This window comes from Miniopterus schreibersii, assembly GCF_964146895.1.
Source record: "Miniopterus schreibersii genome assembly, chromosome: 3".
NCBI lineage: Eukaryota > Metazoa > Chordata > Mammalia > Chiroptera > Miniopteridae > Miniopterus > Miniopterus schreibersii.
In genome coordinates, this window is record NC_138103.1 from 54,604,690 (window position 1) to 54,626,630 (window position 21,941).

A 21,941-nucleotide genomic window follows, 5' to 3' on the forward strand; every position below is an offset into this window, starting at 1 on the left:
TCAGTGTTTAATGAATTGTTGACTCAGTGAATACTTGGGATCGTTCATTTGCCATCATCCTTGTAAGTGGACTTGAGAACGACAAGCAAAGCACTGATATATCCTTGAAAAGAACAACAAGAATATTTCAAACGTGATATTTTAATTTGGGAGAAAAGAGAAAGGTGGCATATTTTAAGATAAAATGATTTATGTACCATGGTTCTTAAGCAGGTTTTAAGAGTAACTTAAAAACTTAAGCATATATTGCATGGTATCGGATGGGGTGAAAGTGATAATATTTTTATATTCACACAGTTTCATAATGGATTTTAATCAGAAGTTAGGCGAACTTTGGACTTTCATTCAGTACTCTTAAACATAAAGGTACAACTGGCATGCACAACGGGAAAGTTCATAACAAAAACTTGTCCAACCAAGTCCAGTTGGGACCATGTAATAAAGGAGGTGTGTCTATAGGGTTCCCTATATCCATATAAGGATTTTGATCTGTCATTGACTGGGCAACAGTTGTAGCTTGTTATTTCTTTTTAGTTTAATGTGTAAATGTGTGGGTGTATGTTTGATTCTTTTTATAAGAATGAGAAGCAAAGAACATAAAAGATTTTGTAATGCTGTATTAAAACATGTTTCTGTCCTGCATAATGAATGGCAAATGTTTTTGTAATGCTGTTTACAGAATGCTTTAATATGATACTGATCATTAGAAAAGAAATTCGTGAAATTTAAGCAACATAATGTTTTAAAACCTAGTAAAAGTTAGAATAGCCAGTGAAAATATGGGTAAAGTGCAAAGTGAATATTTTAAAATAAATAGCACTTGGATGACCTGGGATGTCAGAACCGGAGACAAGGGTGTGTGTTTGTCAATATATCCTTCATGTTTTACAGACTCCTAAGGGAACAAGGGAAGATACAATTTCACCTTTTCTGTGCCAAAACATTTTAATTATATCTTCTTCCAACTACAGCGGTTCAGTAACCAAGGAGCTGACATTGATGCATGTGTTGATAAAGCTGCAAACATTCAAAATGAGATTAACAAAGATTTTGAGCAAAGGGTGACAGCTAATTTTGCACAGTTTTCTGCATCTAATTCAGGCCAGCGTAATAATAGAATATTTTATAACTGTTTTGTTATTCAAAAGGACTTTTATGATGTGTTTATGTTTGTGGATATGCTTATATCGTACTCAGAAATTATCTATCCTATAGCTTAAAACTATTTGCATGTATGTAATAACCCTGAGACAATATTAAAGGGGAAAAAAAACCCTCATAAGTTTTTGTGGGGTTTTTTTTTGTAATCATACTTTATCCTTGGAACTCTGTGCCTTTACCTTAATTTATCTTGAGCACACTAACTAGGGAAGGTATAAAGATAGCACACACATATTTTCTAATATTGCTTAGTATGCACTTATAAAATGGCCAAGAAAAGTTATATTCAACTTATTTAATTAATAAAACTGTAGTTTCTTTATGTTCTTGAGCTCCTTTGAGCACATTTCAGTTTATTTCTTTTCTCCTCTATTCTCTACTTGAAGGCAGCTGACAGTCTTCTTTCACTTTTCTTTTTGTTTGTGAAATTTTCTTTTTTTTTTTTTTTTATCCACTCACTTCTCCATCTGCTTTCACTTTTGTTTGCTTGGGCCGTCTCTCATCCCAACTTGATAATGAGGAATGCAGTGTGACCCTGACCTCTATCAGCCCATGCATGACCTTCTGACTCTACCATATAACCTTTGACCTTCTCTTTGACAGCTTGATTAATTACCTTGTGTTATGATTTATGAGTAAGTGCTATGTAAAAATAATAGACAACAGGTGGTCCTCTGAAAACTTTTTGTAGGATGTTTTCTTTTACTTACTAACTTGATGAGCTATTTGAAGTCGCAAACTTACTGGGATGGTCCGTGTTGGTTCATATTATGGTAGTTTTATACTATAGAATATACATTAGAATTTAGGGAGCTACAGGTTGAAGCACGGTTGTGACAAACAATTTACAAGATATTAGCAGGGTGCTATTACCTAAATGCATATTGGGAAGAAGCACAAAATGGAGTCAAGTGACATTTCAGGCATTTCAGTCCCAGGTCACATCTTGAGAAAATTGCTGAAATAATGGAGGGGGCATTTTTCAAGCAGAGCTGCAGCTCCAACAGCTATGTTTACTTTAACGCTTCACTAGTGACTTCTGATTGGTTGTCATGACCTCATCTCACTGTTGCACCTAGGATGTTGCAACAGTGACATATACATACCCTTCCTGTGAAAAAGATGAGAATAAACACAACATACATCTTTCAGAAAAGATGAATGGACAGTAGTTTGTCCATTTTAACCATGGGTAGATGTAGTTTATAGTTAAAACACTTCGGGTTTCATTTCCCTTAAGGACAAGCACCCATCTTCTTTTAACCCAAGCAGAGAGAATGCTGAACTTGAAAAATATGATTGATAAATCTGTGTAAAATGATCTCTTACAGAGTCTTGCCTGAAGACCAAAATGGATAGTTCCATAGGTCAAAGGATTCTACTCTGGCCCCTGACCCCTTTGGTCACATGTGGCTTGCAGTATTGGAAGGTTAATATGCAGAGCTGAGTACTTTCAGCTGATTTTTTACTTAACTAACCACAAAAGAATTGAAAAAATGTAGAATTTGCTCCTGTTTTTAATTTTCTTTATAATTGGTAATTTTTAGGTAAATTAACTTAGATAAATCATCAGTTTTAGCAAGGTTTCTCCTGAGGTCAAAGTAAATTCTGGTTTTGGTCAGGCATTTAAAAATGATATCTAGTTGTAGAATCTTCTTGATAAGTACATTTCTAACTGATGTAATTTCTTTAGCAAGAGTGCCTCCTTGGTTCTTTGTGTTTGGCATCACCTGTCTGTTTTAGACCTCTCTGACCTAAGCCATTATTTGTTGATTGATTGATAAATGAACTATTATTTATTAGTAAGTGCATCTATAGACTTCAAAGTAAAGAACGCCTCGAGGCCTGTGTATTTTGTTTAAATCACAGCAAGTACTTGTACTGAATAAAATGCTATATCTAACTATATAACATGTTGAGGGTTTCTGATTAAGATCCTATTATTTATACCTTATAAACACTAGTCTGAAAATGAAGCTACAGTTAGAGCTACAAAAAGAACAGAAAAATGCAATGGGATCAGTTAAAGAGATAAAACTTACTTTTATCAGTATCTGTCCAGTTTATTACTTTTTTAATCAAACATGAGTTAATTAGCAACTTTACGTATGCTTTGTCTCTTGAAATGTTGTATATTGGAATTGATTTGGGTAAATCATTATGAGAGATGCCAGAAGTTTTATTTATTTAGTTATACAATGTTAGATAATCAGTTTGATCATTTTATCTTGTTAAAGATAATATAAATCTCCATGTTTATTTGAAATACCTAACTTTTCATCTTATGAGATATTTAGCAGGCTTAAGGAAAAATTAAATATAAAAGGAATACTTTAATATAAAATGTTGAAGTTTCTAAGCATTCTCTTGTTTGAATGGCAGTGTACAGTTATTTTATGATATTGTATTTGATGCCAGTTTTATAGAGTAGTTTTGTAAAACTTTATGAGTATATTTGTTAAAGGTCAAAGTGGGATCTTTTTTCACTTGTTTCTCTGTGTACTGATTGAGTTACTAGGAATAGAAAGATTTAATTTTTAAAGCGTTATTTATTCTGATTTTTTTTAAAGATATAAATTGATATTATTCTACCTAAAATAGTTAAATTTAACTACTGGTATATTTTCTGCTTTGACTATTTGCTTTGACTCCTTGATTTCCATATCTTACTATTGACATGGCAAAAATCTTTGTAGCTTTATTATATAAAGGGATTTGTTTGACAGTGTGTGCATGTAACAGAAGAGGAAAAGATGAAGTTTTACTCCATATCTGTGATTAGAGCACATAAATGCATAGTTAACTTTATTTTGTTACTTAGCTTTTTCCTACTCATTATAAAATGGTGATAAATGGTCTTTGTGAATATTGCATTAATTAATTTATCAGGAAAATTTTAATTGAAAAATGTAAGATTTTTACAGAATGCTAATAGAATTTTCAACAAAGACTTTTATTAAAATTAGCTCTCATTTCTGCAGAAAATGTTCCTGAATATTTCTTGATTGTTATTTCCTCAATTAAATTGGCAGTATGAAATCTCTGAATGATAAAATATTTTCTAAATAATTCAGATATTTAAAGAGAAACATTCATTGTTGAAATCTAAATAATAGAAGTTCTTTAATTGATTTATATAGCGGTGATTTTAAAATAGAATCATTTTTCATCTCTTGGTGCCTTGGTGAAAAATTGACATTGTGTCTTTATAAAATTGGACAAATGAGTCATGTAATTTTCAGTTACATAATCAATAACTTAGACAAATACTACTTCTTTGATGATTTATGTGTGTCTGTTTTATACTTATTTAGATGGGACACATCAAATTTCAGAATCCATTTAAAATCAAATAGGTACAATAATTTTCCAATTCATGATTTCCAAAAATTGAAGTATAAAGTTCTGCTCAAATAAACCTGATATTAAGAAAATATTATTTCTAATGATTAAGTTATAAATTGGGGTAAGAGTTGTAATTCCTGTGACTCTAAATTTTGCCTAAAGAGTTTATCTTTTTTTGGAATTCATTCATTTTGCAAAGAAGATGCTAGTGTTCTATCAATTTATTAAAGTCCTATTTTGTTATCTTCTGTTTAAATTTTTCAACTGGTCATTAAAATGTAATATGTCACTATTTTCATCTATAACTTATGTATGAGGGTGTGTGTGTGTGTGTGTGTGTGTGTGTGTGTGTGTGTGTGTGTTTAAAGTTCAGTTCGCTCAGAGAAGGCAGGGAAGAAACATGACAGGAGACCACTTACTCACAGTACAGAATCTAGTAAGGAGGCAATTTTCTTTTTGGCCTATGGTGACCTTTTTTGACTATGTTCCTTACACCAGAGACAGTGTACTGAATGCCTCTATTTCACCCTGTTTAGCAGAGTGCAACAGTGTTCTTTAACTTACTTTTGGTGGGAGGAGAAGTTATAGCTGAAATTTGAGAAGGGCGTGAAAAGTTGTAAGAGGCACAAGGAAGAGGGGTAGGAACTTCCTTCAAATGTGATTTTAATAACTAGTCAAGTGTGTCCAACTGTAGAAAATCACCAAGTGACAATCTGTCTACCTGACAGTGATCACAAAGAATTACAAGACTTTTGAATAGCTATACAGATTAGAAGAAAGCAGGAGCAAATAAAATATCTTTTGTTGGTAAAACTTTGTCTTACCAGCTAAGAAACTTTAAAAACAAAATAAAACACAAAAAACCTTCTCTTGTGCTTTGATGTAGAATGTTTAAATTTAAAATCTTGTAAAGTATTTTATAAGGCTTTCATGAAAGAGGTATTTATCTTAGAGTTTTATTTGAGCATGTATTAAAGAATATGTGGTATATTGTTAATCAGTTTGGTACATATTATTATATGGTCTTCATATATGTATGACAACTATATATTAATTAACAGTCCTGTCACTAAAATCAGAATTTCAATGATCTTCAAAATTTCCAAACCATGGTTTTAGACAATATTATCTCATGCTTGGGGGGGGGGGGGAGTTGAAAGGATACCAGTGAGGTTTGTACGTACTTTGTGAAATCAGCTGTTAAAAAAACAAGTACATGCAGCAATGTAGCATATTTAAAAATAAGATAATTGAGTCTATGCTATTATTACTATCAGTTTTTTAAAATCATCTTCTTATGATTAGTTTAGCAAAAAAGTAAATTTCAAACAAAGTAGAAGATTCTATAGTGTTGGAAACATATACTTTCTTTTTTAGTAAGGATTATTTGTTAAAGCTTTATTTTTTTGTAGCTCTGATGTTTTTAACCACAATATAATACATGTTTTAAGTATGACCTTACAGGATTGTACAAGGCAAAATTGGGACACCCACAGAACAAAATTGAATAGAAAAGACCAGATACATAATCCTTTCAAAAATGTGTGTTGTGCATGCTTGTCAGTGGTAATTGTTTACCCTTCTCTATCTTCTCATGTTAGAATATTGCATGCATTATAACAGTATAAATACCAAAGTTTCCTTAATTACAACCATAGAAATTTTTGCCTTGCTAGAATTAAATCAGACAGGAAAGAGTGTTTTAAAAACTTAGAAAGGTTTAATAGCTCAATAAGCTGTATTTTAAACTTTGGAACTTGTTTCTTGGTACTAGTTCTTAATAAAAAGAATTTTTATGGTAGTTAAAAAATGAAAAGCAGTTTCAGGGTTAAAGATTTGCTTCCATACATTATACTAAGACATTAATTTATTTTGTTTTATGATTTGTGTGTCCTTCTGAAAGAAGAGAGGTGAAAAAAAATCCAAGGTGCATAAGTAGACACTATATGTTTCTGATAATATACATATGTAATTGTGATAATATACATATGTAAATGTTAGATTCTGTTTATTCTTATCATTCAAACAAATAAAAAATGCTTATTAAAGCACAAATTGTAAAGGAAAGAAAATCCAACAAAAGCAACTTGAATTGTAAACTTCAATTTCAAAGAGGTTATTTTCTCAAAGTATATATTATAACTATTAATGTGGTTTGAAAGTGTACTTTTAATTCATAATTTATTTCAATTATTTTGGGGGTTCTAGAAGATCTGAAGTCCTTTTTTTTTTAATTTAAGCTTTATAATCTTTATGTTACAATTACTTTTTTTTGTTCTTATAGATTATGGTTATTTACATACACAATCCAGGCAAACAATTTTATACCACTTTCTTTTGGAAAAATTAAAACTATAATCTTTTATGAAGAAATGTTTTAATGAATATGCAAATATATTAAATAACTTGTGGAATTTTAAGAACTTTTAATGAATTGAAATGGTTCCTAGGATTAAATTAAGCTGTCTTCTCTTCTTTCTAAACAGGAAGGATACGGAGTAATAGTTCTGAATCCCAATGAAAACTATATTGAAGTAGAAAAGCCGAAGGTACATGTACAGTCATCTTCTGATAGTACAGATGAACCAGCAGAAAAACGGGAAAGAAAAGATAAAGTCTCTAAAGAAACAAAGAAGCGACGTGATTTCTATGAGAAGTATCGTAACCCTCAAAGAGAAAAAGAAATGATGCAGTTGCATATCAGAGTAAGTAAAAAATAAGTTCATTACTTTTCTTCATTATCTTCTTTTTATTTTATTTCATATAAATTATTTTGTTTATCTTTTGAAAGAAGCTGTTAATTCCTTAATTTTTAACCATTTATTTTCGATGGGTGCTAATTGAATGAAATGTATTCTGCTTTTTAATTCAAAATTACAAACACATCATTCTTATATCAATGTGATATTTTATATAAGTCTCAAAAGCAGTTAACAATGCACTGTACAAAAAACATTAGTCTTCATCTCGAGTGGTGATAGTTGTAAATGCATTGTTTTCCCACAAGCAACCATCCATCCACGCTGTCTCAGCCTAACTTCTGTAGGCAGATGGAGGGAGGAAGAGTAATTAATATCTTAATAAATATTTAAGCTAGGATAGTTTGGGGACAGTGTAATGAGGGAACTCTGTCCTTTGCTCTTTTCTTGCCCAGTGAACCTTTGCACTTTGTAATGCTAGCAGCATGAAATCGTTACAGCAGTGCTGCCCAAGGAGTTCTAATTCTGCAGGGGGCACAAACAATTTTATTTGCACTTTGACACATCCTGCTTGATATATACTGTGCATTACATATATGAGACAGACTCATGCAGTTTTCAAAGCTCTTATTATGGATTCTAGAAATATGATTTAATAATAAAGCATGTCAAAAATGCTACAGGGTATGTAAAATGGTAAATTGATATATTCTTCAAAAGTGAGCAATTCAGAACATTTAAACATAGGTAATTAACGTTTTATAAATTATACTGTAAGATAGTAGTAGACTTTGGGATTATTCAGCTTGAGCTCTTTTTACATCTACTGTAGAAGCTCATTAATAAAATATTTCATGTCACCTTTGATGGGAAATACATGGCTTTCAAAGTTATTTTCTTTAATATACTTCTAGTTCAAGGCATAATCACTATACTTTTGGAACTATACTCCAAATATTCAAGACATTTGATTCTAGGTCAGTCTGTTGAGTAAGTTGTGACACATAAGCAGCCGTGAAAGCCACACATCAATTCACAAGGCCACAAACGTGTCTTCTTGACCAAGAACACCCAGAGCACATCAAACAATGAACCATGTAAAAGTTTCGCAGACTATAGTATTTAAATTTCTGAAAAGCATCTTATTAATATATTATTTTGGGGGGGAAAGCAATTAGACTTGGAATCGGTGAGTAAGCTTGCTTGTTCTAATGCAATTATGTCACTGCCTTTCTTCCCTATGACTGCATCAGGGTCATTACGTCTCCTTTTCTGTCGGCTGTCCTCAGCTTTCAATGATATGATCCAGCCTATCAACCACCAACTTAAGACAGACTTTTTAAAAAACTATCTCTGATATCCAAACCCCAAACACGAATCATATAAGGGTTTTGAAATATACAAATCATTAAGAGACTTCCCTTGCCTAAGTGAAATGCACACAGTGATTTTGTGTATTGTTTTTATTTCTCCTTAAATAGTTTCCTTTATTTGCCTGTGCTATGTACAGAGTAAGCATCTAGGTCTGACATCTGTCTTGTAGGTTTTATCTCCTCTTTTCTATTTTGTCTTTATCTTGTCACCATTGCTTTGATTTTTCCTTTTGTTCTCTTGTCTGTGTGCATTTTCTTTATTCTATTTTTCACATCTGTTTAGTTTATCCCTGCATCAGATTTTTTTCTTACACCAAGAGAAAAAAATCTTTTTATGTTGCTTCATTGTTAAGATCTGCTCTCTCTCCCTTTGTCATTTTCTTTAATTCTTTTATCTCTTTCACAGTGCTGCCATTTTTCCTTCTTTCCTTATCATGTCTTTTGGCCCCTCTCTTTTTCCATTGCACTTAACAGTCTAGGTTCCCATCAAAAGGGCTAGCAGACAATAACAGCCTGAGTTATGAAATGTTATTTTTCTTAATAAACACCTTTCTCTTAAAATCTTCCAGAATTGTGCAAACCAGCAGCATTAGGCTGATAGCCTTCAAACACACTTCTGTATAGTAAGGCAGGGCCCCATGGTACGAAGGAGAAGAGGCCCCGTTTTGTGTACGGGCTTTAATTCTTGGGCAGTTTTGACCCTCTCAAGAAGTGGATTCTTCTAGTACTTTCCTTCTCTCTACATATGTCTGAATATAATGGGCTTGTCACCTTCACACACAAAGCACGGCATGTGATGGCAATAAGTTAACTTTTATTTATATACCTCCTAAACATTTGTATTTTGAAATTTATCGTATATTGTTTGAAACAACCCTGTGGGGCAGGTGGGGCAGGACATTTTACCCATATTTTATAGTTAGGGAAACCAGTGCACAGATGGCCCGTTTTGTCTAGGATCGCACGACTAATAAATGGGAGAACTAAGTCTGAAACCAGGACTTCTGGTCACTGTACATTCGTGCCCTCTTTCTTCTTTACTGCCTTGTTCTAACTGGTTAAAAATAATGTGTATCTGAAATATGAAAACTAAACCAATTAGAATAAAATCATGATATGATAGAGTGAACCACATGTGATTGTTATATAGATTTTTAACCAGTTGTCATTTAATAGATACTATTAAATGTCTATAATCAACTTATCTATAACATCTATTTATAATATATAAATTAATAATAAATATATATTAAGGTATATGTTATTCTCTTTCAATAGGGTCACTAATATTGATCTAATTTTACAGATGAGTAGAATGTGGCTCAAAACCTATCTTCATGAGATCAAGCACTTAGTCTGCTTTGCTAACTGCCTCACCCTTAGAGCCTAGAACAGAGCCTTCATAATGAATATTTGCAGAGCAGAACCTCCACAATAAATTTTTACTTAATAATGTGTTGGAGCCAGTATTAAAATCCCAAACCACTCCAGCTTTTTAAAATATATCCTGCAGTATTAAAGTCTGCTACTTGATTTTCTGTGAGGAAACATTCAAACAAACCAAAACAAACAATAAAAAAATTACATTCTTGCTCCCCTACCCAATCTAGTGGCTGAGAGGACATTCTAAAAGTGAATGATAAAAAGTATGCCAAGATATATTTGATACTTTGATCGATCTACACATTTTCATCTGAATATATAAGAGTCAGATATTCTGTTTTCATTTTCAGCTGTATCATCTTGGTGCTAAAATTATGGATGAAAATGTAAATACTTTATTCTGACCTCCTGCTGTTTCTGTTTCATACACTTGCCGATAAGAATACAGGCGGACTGCTCTTGCTGCGCCCTGTACACACTGTGCCTTCTGGGATCTGTAACGTTGGTTCTTGTTCTTTCCCTTAATCCAGATTGTGTCCATTTTGTAGTATCCAGCTGATAGCACACGTTTTCCTCTCACCATAACAGTGACCTCTCCTTACTCTGATTGTTGGAAGTTATTATGATTAGTTAATTTATATGGAATTTATCATAGGCTATCTTGAAACACTGCTTCTATCTTTGTCTCATAATATTATTAATATTACCAATTTATCTTTCATGACCTTCCACCAGATCTCCCCAGAATCCTCTAGATCTTTGAGCATGCTTTATAGATTTTGGAACTGCATGTCAATCCTTATGAATAAGCGGATATAAGCCACTTTTTGCAGTAGTACAGAGCATACTGTGAGGAAGTGAGGAACAAACACTAAACCTGCACACTTAGAATCCAATCCCCTGGAAGGAGACCAAAGCACAAAAACTAGGCCTAGGCCTCAGTCTAGAGATACCTAGATAATGTGAGCTGCAGCATCGGAACTAGGGTTATTCTGGTATCAAACTGGACAAGTACTCCAAATAAGAAAGAAGATCAATTAAAAGAATTTTATAGTTCTTTGTGTTCCACATGGGTGGATCTACACAGAAGTGATTTGAGGCCAGTCGATGAAATCCTGGGTTGAAACTGCTTGAATCTCTCTTCCCTAAGAGACTTAGTTGTGGGCTATGGTAATAGGAAGTAAGGAAGATTAGACCCAGAACATTTTTTTTAAATGCTAGAAGTGGAGGAGGGGGAAGAAATTATATGGCCACACAAGGAAAAATTCAAATGTGGAGGAGACATTTATGGAATAGGAATCTTGGCAGTGCCTGGAGTTACACATTGAAGATACTCAAATATTTATGGAGTGACTGCTTGTTGACACCCATCACAAAAATCTTATTCCTTAACATGCAGGATATGTGGTGTCTAGTTTTCTGAGTAATTTTTTCAGCATTCATGTGAATTTTTGCAATTGTTCAGAAACAGCCAACTCTGATAAACTGAAGCTTTCTTTTTAAAAAAATGTTTTTGATGTTCTGACTTGGGTTATGTCCAAAATATTGGTGAAGGCTGATAAATATCCTGTCTTCTCTGTGCCTCTTTTCTATGCTAATGCCACTGGAGTCATTTCTCTCTTGTGTTTTAGCAATGAAATTCAACTAATTTGTGTTATAATCAGTGATTGTTTAATCTCTGGAACCATTTATTTTCCTAGTATATACAAATATTTGAATTTTCTTTTTCTCTGGAACCTAGTAAATAGCCAAAATCTGCTTTCAAATTTTTACAAATATCTAGCATGCACAGGAAGAAATAAAGTAGAATCCAGATCGAAAACTTTAAGATTAGCATAGTATAATTTTGCCTAACTTACTAAATGAGTATAAATAGATATGACTATTGGATTATTTAGCATATTTGTAATGTATTAGGAGCAGAGCTTGAGAGATCAAAAAGTACCTACTGTTTCATGTGGCAACTTTCCTTAAATATGAAATAATGTACGTTCTGGCATATATTATGGCTTATTAAGGCGATTGATTTGGTCTAAGCAATAAACATCATGTCAAACATGCCTGGCAGGAAAACCTGCTTAATATGTTTTGTAATAAGACAGAATTTTTTGTTCTTGAAAACATCTGCCAACTGAATTCAAGAGTGAAGACAGAAAATGTCATCAATTTAGTGGTAATCCTATAAATTTAGTTTCTTTTTGAGCAATACATATCAAGATACACAAAATTTCCAGTGTTAATCACCACTGATTATAGTACTTTGTAAAACGATGAAACAAAAACATTTTATTTTTATATAATGTGTTAATTAATTCATAATGAATTTTAATATTTCAACAGATAAAATTTTAACAAGCATCTTGCCAACAGATCATTTTTTAAAGCATCTGTTTTTTAATGTGTTGGGTTGAGAACTGAGTCAAATGGCTAAATATGTACATATATTCTTTTTAAAAACATATTTCCACCCCCATAATTAGAGATACACGATTTTTTCCCTTTAGACCACAAGGGGCTGCTGCTGTTCATATTGGATTTTGCTTTTCTCAGAAACTGAGTACCCCATTTTTCTTTTTTCCATTTTTTTTCCTTAGCCCAAAATCCTTTAAAATATAACCAGAAAGAAAAAAGAACAGGCTTAGCTAGTAACTTAATAATCAATATAAGATGTTATTATTTTAAATATTTTCTACATTCCAAGACCTTTACATTTTCCAAATGAATTTAAAACCTGTAGTCATTGAAGGCAGATTGTGATAACTTTTTATTTCCTGTTTTTTATATCTGAATAGCTTTCAGAATCATACCCATTGTGGAGAGAGAGTGGAGAGGTGAGATTAAAAGTGCAGAGTCTGAGAGACCTGAGTTTGAATACCAGCTCTTCCACTTAATATAGTGTAACTTCAAACAAGTTAATTTCTCAGCACCTCAGTGTTTTCTCTGGAAAATAGAATGATGATAATATATGTAAAATGAGATATTATCTGGCACATAGTCTTGTTCTTCAGGGCCAATAAATAAACATCCTGTCTTCTCTCAAGTTCAGAATCAATTGAGAAAGAATCCAGTTCTCAAGGTACCCTACTCTTGTCCCTTCTACCAAAAATAATATTCCTGTTTTACCTTCCTGAATTTGAAACCCAATGAGCAATATGACATAAGAATCAGACAGAAGGAGATTAAAACATCAGCTTTTCTCATTGGTATGTTTCAACTGAAAAATACGGCTTAGATCTGTGGGTAAATTTAGACTTCCTTATGGATTTTCCCGTGAAACAAATTTTTGCCAATCCCCCAAACATTCCCTTTGCCTTTAACATGGTAGAAATCAAGCTTAAATGTATTCTTCCTGCAAGTAGATTTAAAAGATGCCCAGAAAAAAACTGAGTCAAGCATGCTCAGTTTCTTCTCCCAGATGCACTGATCAGGTAAATTGCTCCGCCTTTGGGTGAGAAAGAACTAGGGATGGGGAAAGACACTGGGAATGTTACTCTAGTGAAGCGACTCCACATGAAACCAGTAATATTACCAATGGTTCTCACCTGACAAGAGTGAGCCCCTAATAAAAGATCACTATTATTGCTACTTGCATTTTCTGACAGCTCAATAAAGCAATATTAAAATATATCATTTAATGGTCACTAAAGCATACCTTAGTTTCTTCATTTTATGGTTTTCATTTAAAAGGGAAACTGTGATCAAACGTGATTACAGAAAATGAGGTGACAATATTGTTTAATTTTAATCTGTATATTTTCACATGTCATGCTACCAAAGACTAGTAAACAAAGTAGATTTTTATTAATATTTGATGAATGAATATTTAAATAAATGCTTGCTTATGTAAACCTAAAAAGCAAAAGAGACTTTTCACTAGAAAAATCTACCCTTTGATATTGACTAGCATAAGTTTGAAAGAACCGTTCTATAAATCCAAATTTGCAGCCACTAGTAAGTGTGCCAACTATTCTCTGGATTTAGTAAAAACAAGACAAAAATGAAGAATTAGAAATCAGTCAAGCCCAAGTGCTCATTAAGAGATGAGTGGATAATAAAGCTATTCTACATTTATACAATGGAATACTACTTGGCGGTAAAAAAGAAGGGAATCTTACCTTTTGCAACAGCATGTTTGGACCTGGAGATTATTATGCTAAGTGAAATAAACCAGTCAGAGAACGACAAATAGCATATAATCTCACTTATTTATAGAATTTAATGAACAAAATAAACTGATGAACAAAATAGAGACAGGCATGGATCCATGGAACAGACTGACAGCTGTCAGAGGGGAGGAGGGTTGAAGGGCTGACTGAAAGAAGGTGAAGGGATTAAGGAAAAAGTATATATGTGTAACATATAGATACAGACAATAGTGTGGTAATGGCAAGAAGGAAAGGAGGACAGGGGTAAGTGGAGCTGGGCAAAAGGGGGATAAATGGCAACAGAAAGAGACTTTGTTTTGGGCGATGGGAGCACAATGCAGTGTGCAAGTAATAGTTTTGTTGAGTAGTATAGTTGAAACCTGTATGGTTTTGTGAACCAATGTCACCCCAATAAATTCAATTTTAATAAAAGAAATCAGTCAAATAAGATCTTTTCGATTTAGAACAGAAATTATAATAAACCAAGTCTCTGCATTTATGGGTTTTGATTGGCCATTGGCCAATTTTGGTGCAGGGATTCTGCCATAAATGTGATATAGTGGAAAGAATAAGAACTTCAGAATCAAAGAGATGCATGCTGTAATCTTAATTGTCTGTTTTAGGCAGTGATTTTGTGCAAGTCACCACTCTTCTCTGAGTTTCAGTTTCTTCATCTGTAAAATAGGGATAATCATACCCATTAGGCTGTTGTAAGGAAAAAATTCGGTAAATTAACATATGAAAACAAACAGTGTAATACCTACTATCCAGTATATCCCCTTTCCATTTTCTCCCCTCCATATACCTGGGAAATATGGGGAGAATTATGGCCTAATGAGGTTTTTCCCTCATGGTTTATAATCTATGCTTCTCAAACCTTTAGATCTCAAGATCCCTTTACATGTGTAAACATTTTTTTCTTCAAATATTTTTTTATTTAATTACAGTTGACATGCAATATTATATTAGTTTCAGGTGTACAACCCAGTGATTAGACATTATATAACTTACTAAGTCATCATCCCAATAAATCTCATACCCATCTGACATCATACAGTTATCAGAATATTGTTGACTATATTCCCTGTGCTGTATTTTACATCCCTGTGGCTATTCTGTAACTATCAATTTCTACTTAATCCCTTCAACTTTTTCACCCAGCTCGCCAACCCCCCTCCCATTTGGCAGTATTCAAAATGTTGCCTATATCTATGAGTCTGTTTCTCTTCCACTTGTTCTTTTATTTTGCTTTTTAGATTCAATTGTTGCTAGATAGGTATTTATTGCCATTTTACTATTAATATTTTTTATCTTTTTTTTCTTCTTCTTAAAGAAGACCCTTTAACATTTCATGTAATACTGGTTTGTGATGATGAACCCCTTTGGCTTTTTCTTGTCTGGGAAGTTCTTTATATGTCCTTCTATTCTAAGTGATAGCTTTGCTGGACAGAGTAATTTTGCTTGTAGGTCCTTGCTTTTCATGACTTTGAATATTTCTTGTCAATCCCTTCTGGCCTGCAAAGTTTCTTTGAGAAATCATCTGACAGTCTTATGGGAGCTCCCTTGTAGTTAACTAATTGCTTTTCTCTTGCTACATTTAAGATTCCCTTTGTCTTTAACCTTTGGCATTTTAATTATGATGTATCTTGGTATGAGCCTCTTTGAGTTCATCTTGTTTGGGACTCTCTGTGCTTCCTCGACTTGTATGTCTATTTTCTTTACCAGGTTAGAGAAGTTTTCTGTCATTTTTTCACATAGGTTTTCAATTCCTTGCTCTCTCTCTTCTTCTGGCATCCCCATGATACTATGTTGGTATGCGCAAAGTTGTCATATTATTAAGAGGAACTCAGGTTTTATACAGTGTTGCTATTCTAAATTTTTGGCAGTGAGGCATATTTTTTTCCAGTTAAACGGAGTGTATACAATTTATCCAGCCCTTATTTGTTTACTGTTTTATATAAAGAGTACATTTAGGAAGAATATTACTTATAGGAGAAGGATTCTACCAGAATAAGGTACCAAAAGACAACAGCTGAAACTTGGTAGGTATTTTTTAGAGACATGCCAAGTTCAACAAATTTATTTCTTGATGTAGAGGAAACTGAGATTAAGAGAAATTATGTAATTTGTTCAGAATTGCACTGTTATTAGTGATAAAGCCTGTCCTGGGGTCTAGGTTTTTCTATTTACCATTCTGCTTATTGAAATTTTTATATTAGAACCAGGACATTTCCCTCCATTTTCATATTCAGAAGTGGCTTCTCTGGCCTTTGTCTCAGTAGCTGATTGGTTTGAGGGTGGTTGGGGGAGAAGAGACAGTGTGTGTGTGTGTGTGTGTGTGTGTGCGTGCGCAGGTAGATTATTAGGCAGGGAAAGGGATTAGTGTCCATTAAGTCATTGAGATTTAAACCTAAAAGTTAGTTGAAACAGTGCTCCTAACATAATCTATTTTAAGATCTAAGAAGAAGAATATAAATTTGAAAAGCTTGGTGCATTATATGTGAATTGTGGTGTTAACTATACTTCATTCACTCCTAATGTTCTTTGTTTCACTTTCACACAGGAGAGTAAAAAAATTCCCTCAGAATTCTTGTGCAGCCTGCATATACAGTAATGCCATCAGAGAAGGGCTATTATTTGTGCCTATATGGCTCAGTCGATTGAAGATTACTCAGATTATCATTTTTTCATTGATTTTAAAACCTTTTATCACATTTAACATCTCTGAATTGGGGATGCATATTAAAAATTAATGGTATATCATAGGTTATTTGGCGACATTTTTTTTTTCTTAATGGTACATAAAACAGTGGTACCTTTTAGAACTGACAGTATAGTAGATGGGTGAAATATGGTATCAAATAGGACTGCCTCATTACACAACTCTGAAGGGACATAATTCTTACCTGGCACCCCCTAGAGCTATGCAGTGTGTAGACTGTGTGGCCTTACAGGGTAGCCCTAGTAGAGATGATATGAAGGTTCATTTTTTTCTTACATTTTATACTATGTTTGACCCCACAAATTGTTTAAAGACCATCTGCCTACTATTTGGCAAGTAGTGACCCCTCAATAAATGTATATTTATTTACTTAAACATCATTGTATTTAGTTGTGTTCTTTTATTTGCCCTAGCAGGTTGAGAACAGGTTTGAATTTCTTCCAGTACCAGATGTGGTATTACTGAGAAGAGGTAGTTCTCTAGATGGTACACCTAGATGCTATATCTAGGAAGTAATGACTAAATGATTGTATTAAATAGAGGTATCAGCCCCTAAGTGTCCTCATTATTTGCATAATGCCTTTTACTTTAAAAAATGTTGGGACATTTAAGATACCTAAAGTAACTATTAGTATGATATAAGTACAATATCAGTTATAGGTTGCATTCTCTTAGTACACCTTCACTGATTTTGTACCAGGTCCTGAGCACTAGATATTAAAGATAAAAGATGGGAGGAGAATAAAACATATAGTTTCTACTCAAAGCACATGTGATTAGCCAGGATAACAAATCAAAATATCAAATGTTACCGTGAGACAAAAAAGTATATCGTTTGAGTGGCACAGCCTTGCATGGATCTGTTTGCATGCAGTTCAGTTGAGCACTATTTACAACATGCCATGCTTTCGCAACCTTTTGTGAGCATACGGGATAGAAAACCTGGAACCCTTGCTTTCCTTGGGGCTTACTCACAAGCTCATGGGAAGGCTAAAGTGTTCATAAGAACTCTGACATTAGGCAGGTTATGGTAAATATTGTGAAGCAGCTCATGTGTGCAGTATAGGAGTATGAGAAAGGGAAAATATATTTTTCAATGAGGACTGGAATGATCCTTTCACAACTATTAATACAGCATTTATAGTAGAATTCAGATACTTAAATGATTTTTTTATAGACAACATTGAATCTTAAAGTTTGAGAGCTACCTTATACATTTTCTTTATTAAATCCAACTTATTATTGCAATGAGAACCTCAGTATTTTAAATTTATTTTAAAAATTTATTGGAATAACATTGGTTAATAATATTTGTAATGCAAACGATCAAGGCCAGGAATGTTCACACTGGTTCTGGACAGTCGGAAGAAAAACTGGGGAGCTGAAGGAGAATGAGACATGACTTTATTCCAGCTGTCGGAGGCCAAATGTATATGAGAGACAAAACCTCGCTCCCAGTGGTGGTCAGCTAGGCCTACACGGGGGACAAACCACATCCCAGAAAGTCCTGGGTTGGTCTTACAGGACACGAGAATAAAAGTGGCTCTCAGCCAAGGATGAGTCAGACATTAGTCAGCTGACATGATGTCTGTTATAACTATGCTGTTACCATGCTTATATGACTGGGGCCTTCCACCAGCAAGTGGTGAGAAAGCCTAAGTGTTTTCACTTTCCCCACAACCTATAAATTTCAGGTGTACAACTTTATAATATAACTTCCTAATACTCTATTTTGTGCTTCCCATCTGAAGCCTAGTCTCCTTCTGTCATTTTGAATTTGGCCCCCTTTACCCTCTTCTTCCTCCCACCACCCCATTCTATTGTCTGTATCTAAGAGTCTCATTATATTTGTATATTTGTTTTGTTTGTTAATTTGTAGTTTTCTGTTTTACATCCCACATATGAATGAAATCATACAGTTCTCATCTTTTCCCATCTGACTTATTTCACATAGCATTGTACTCTCAGATCCACACACATATATAAAGAACTCATGCAACTCAACAAAAATAACCCCAAACAGTTTGATATTAACCCTTTATCAGAGATGTCATTTGCAAATATCTTCTCCCATTAAGTTGGTTGCCTTTTTGTTTTGTTGTTGATTTCTTTTGCTGTGGAAATACTTTTTAGTTTGATGTAGTCCCATTCATTTTTTTTCCTTTTACTTCACTTGCTTTGGGGTCAAGTTCACAAAAACCCCTCTGAGATCAAGGTCCATCAGTTTTGTACCTACATTTCTTCTATGCATTTTATTGTTTCAGGTCTTATATTTAAGTCCTTAATCCATTTTGAGTTCATTTTTGTCTGTGGTCTCATATAGATAGCACTCTAGATTCATTCTTTTGCATGTAGCTTTCCAGTTTTTCCAACACCGTTTATTGAACAGGATTTCCTTTCTTCATTGTATGTATTGGGTTCCTTTGTCAAATATTAGTGCCCATATATGTGTGCATTTATTTCTTGGCTCTCAATTCTTTTCCATTTGTGTATCTCTTTTTCTGCCAATACCATACCATTTTGATTATTGTAGCTTTGTAGTATAGTTTAAAGTCAAGAAGTGTGATGCCTCTGATTTTGAGAACCTTAATTTATATGTTAATTATTGGTAAGAGTTCTTTTACATGATGTTATAGAACATGATTTTTTTGTTGAATGTTATAAACCACTTTAAAATTTCATCACTTTAAAGGAATTAATTTGGTGGATGTTTATGATACTTTTGGGGAATTGTAACATTTCAATTTTCAGTAATGTGGTGGTGTTTATTCTTGATGTTTTGAATGGTTTTGACCCTACTTTTAGCTCAAATGAAGCTAATTAAACATATAAGGAGCATTTCAAAACTGCCAGAACCATTTAATGTTTCTTAACTAATTATTTCCTTCTTTTGCTTTACCTGTTCCACCAAATGATCTGTGGTATATTTGCTTCATATCTGACTTTAAAATTTTTGTGTCAATCTGGAGACTATTATATGGTATCTCATTGTGCGTTTCATTTGTATTTTTTTAATTACTAATGAGGTTATGTGTCTTTTCATTTTTAATTTGCCATCTATGTTCCCTTATCTGTGAATAGCTAGTTTGTGTCCATTTTGTTACTGTTTTCTTTAATTTTTCCTTATTGATTTGCAGGTGTTATTTGCATATTACAGACCATTCCTCTACTCTGGTTTGTCTTTTCACTCTTTAAAAATCTTTAGAAAAGATTCTTAATTTTAACATATTAAAATTTATCAATTTTATTCTGTAGGTTTACTCTTTAATACCTTGTTTTAAAAGTTCTTCCCTACTCTGAGATCACAACTACATTCTTCTGTATTTTATTTCATGTGCTTTAGAATTTTATCCTGTTCCATTTAAGTTTATATTCTGTCTAGAATTGATTTTTATGTTTGGAATGAAGTATGAATCCAATTTCATTTTCTCCATATTGATAATTATCCTGACCCTGTTTGTTAAAAAAACCATCCTTTCTTCAATGATATTTAAGTGTTTCATGCCCTAGAAATTTGTTTTTATGTTTATTATGTGGACATATCTCCTTTAAGTTTTTTTCCAAGCAGTCATTCAGTTGTCCTAATACTTGTTTAAAAAATGTATTCTTTTCCCACGATTTGAAGTGCTACCTTTACCATAGATTGAACTCTTACAATTCTTGCTTTTGTTTCTGGGTATTGTTCTGTACTTTCAAAGTCTGTCTACACTTGCCAGTGTCATTCTAATTTAATCTGAGATTTTATTGTGTTTATATCTGGAAATGCCTCCGTGTAGTAATAGCCCTTGTTTTATTTTTCTCTCCTCTTCCCCATACAGCAATTTCAGGGTAAAAGTTTAGCTCTGTCACCACCACAGAAATGACTCTCCTCCTCTTTCCCTCTCTTCTCCCATCTCCATCATTATTAACATGTCAGGTTATAGAGATTAAATTTTTGTTTACACTATGGTGTTTCTTTTTTTAGAATAATTATTTTACATTAGCAAGCAGACAGATAGTTATATTTATAGCAAATATTTGGCTTTGTAATATATCTATGTAACTATCTCAGCTCTCACTACCAATCTTTTTATGCTGTCATTTCCCAGTGCATGTGCCTAATTTTACTTTGTAGGCAGTTGAAATAGATGATGGACTTTAGAAGTAGTTTGAGTGTCAGTTTAAAAACAGTGTTAGGATGACCAATGAACAGGATATGCTAATTGATTAGATGGAAGTTAAAGGAAAGGAAGGAATATAAGAGGTCTCCCAGGACCTGTCTATTCCATTGGGTTGTAATGAGAATCAAGAAGTAAGGTAGTTGAAGTCACTTTAAAGATTTATTTTAAAAATGTAATGTAAGATGTGTTAGTGTTCATAACTTTATGAGAACTGAAATTTTAACCAATGAAGTTACTGCAGTGACCAGTGAAAAATAATGAACCTCAGTTTTCTCTTCTGTAAAATGAATAGGTGTGGAAATAACTGGAAAGCCAAAATTTCATGAAATAATGAAGTAATTCTTATTTAAATAATCTCTTTTACCATCCTCAAATGAGCTACTTTGCTAAGATTTTCCACTGGCTTCAATAAAGGCAAAGGAATTCCAGGTTCTATTTTATCAGTCAGTTGTATCCTGTCTACAACACTTTCTGAAATATAAATATACTTGACTACAGATCCCCTGACAAAATGAGTGAATTCTACTTTGTGGTTAGTGTTACTCTTTCAGTGCTACCGAATATACTCTTGGAGGAAAAAAACCCTCAAGGACTTAGAATCCCTAATAATTAACCACAAATGCAATTAATATAAAATGTATTGATTTAATTTTTAAAAATGTGTTGTAAACATTGGAATTAAAATTATTTAAATGGGAACTCTCTTACTACTGTGCAGTTGCCTTTATAACACTTATCTTGAGGGAACATTTTGCCCAGTTAATTAGTAAGGTTAGTGTATAGTTCTGGGAAAAATAAGGTTCATATTAACTCCAAATGACAAATGTATGTAGTATTAACCTTGCCCATTCTGCTCTATAGCACATTTGCAGATAATCATAATTAGACACTCCTAAAAGAGCCAAAATTTTAATTTTTAGATCATAGTTTTCACAAGGTTGATGGTAAGTTTC

General features: G+C 33.1%; 1 protein-coding gene across 5 annotated transcripts in view; it reads left to right on the forward strand.

Moving 5' to 3' along the window:
• The window catches only part of ARB2A (ARB2 cotranscriptional regulator A), a 308,143-nt gene that overhangs the window by 122,458 nt on the left and 163,744 nt on the right, over window positions 1-21,941 (forward strand). For all 5 annotated transcript variants that reach the window (XM_081132496.1, XM_081132498.1, XM_081132499.1 and 2 more), the window contains one exon: window positions 6,993-7,211. In XM_081132496.1, coding sequence (XP_080988622.1) covers window positions 6,993-7,211 — 219 coding nt within the window. The remainder of the gene's footprint in view (window positions 1-6,992; window positions 7,212-21,941) is intronic.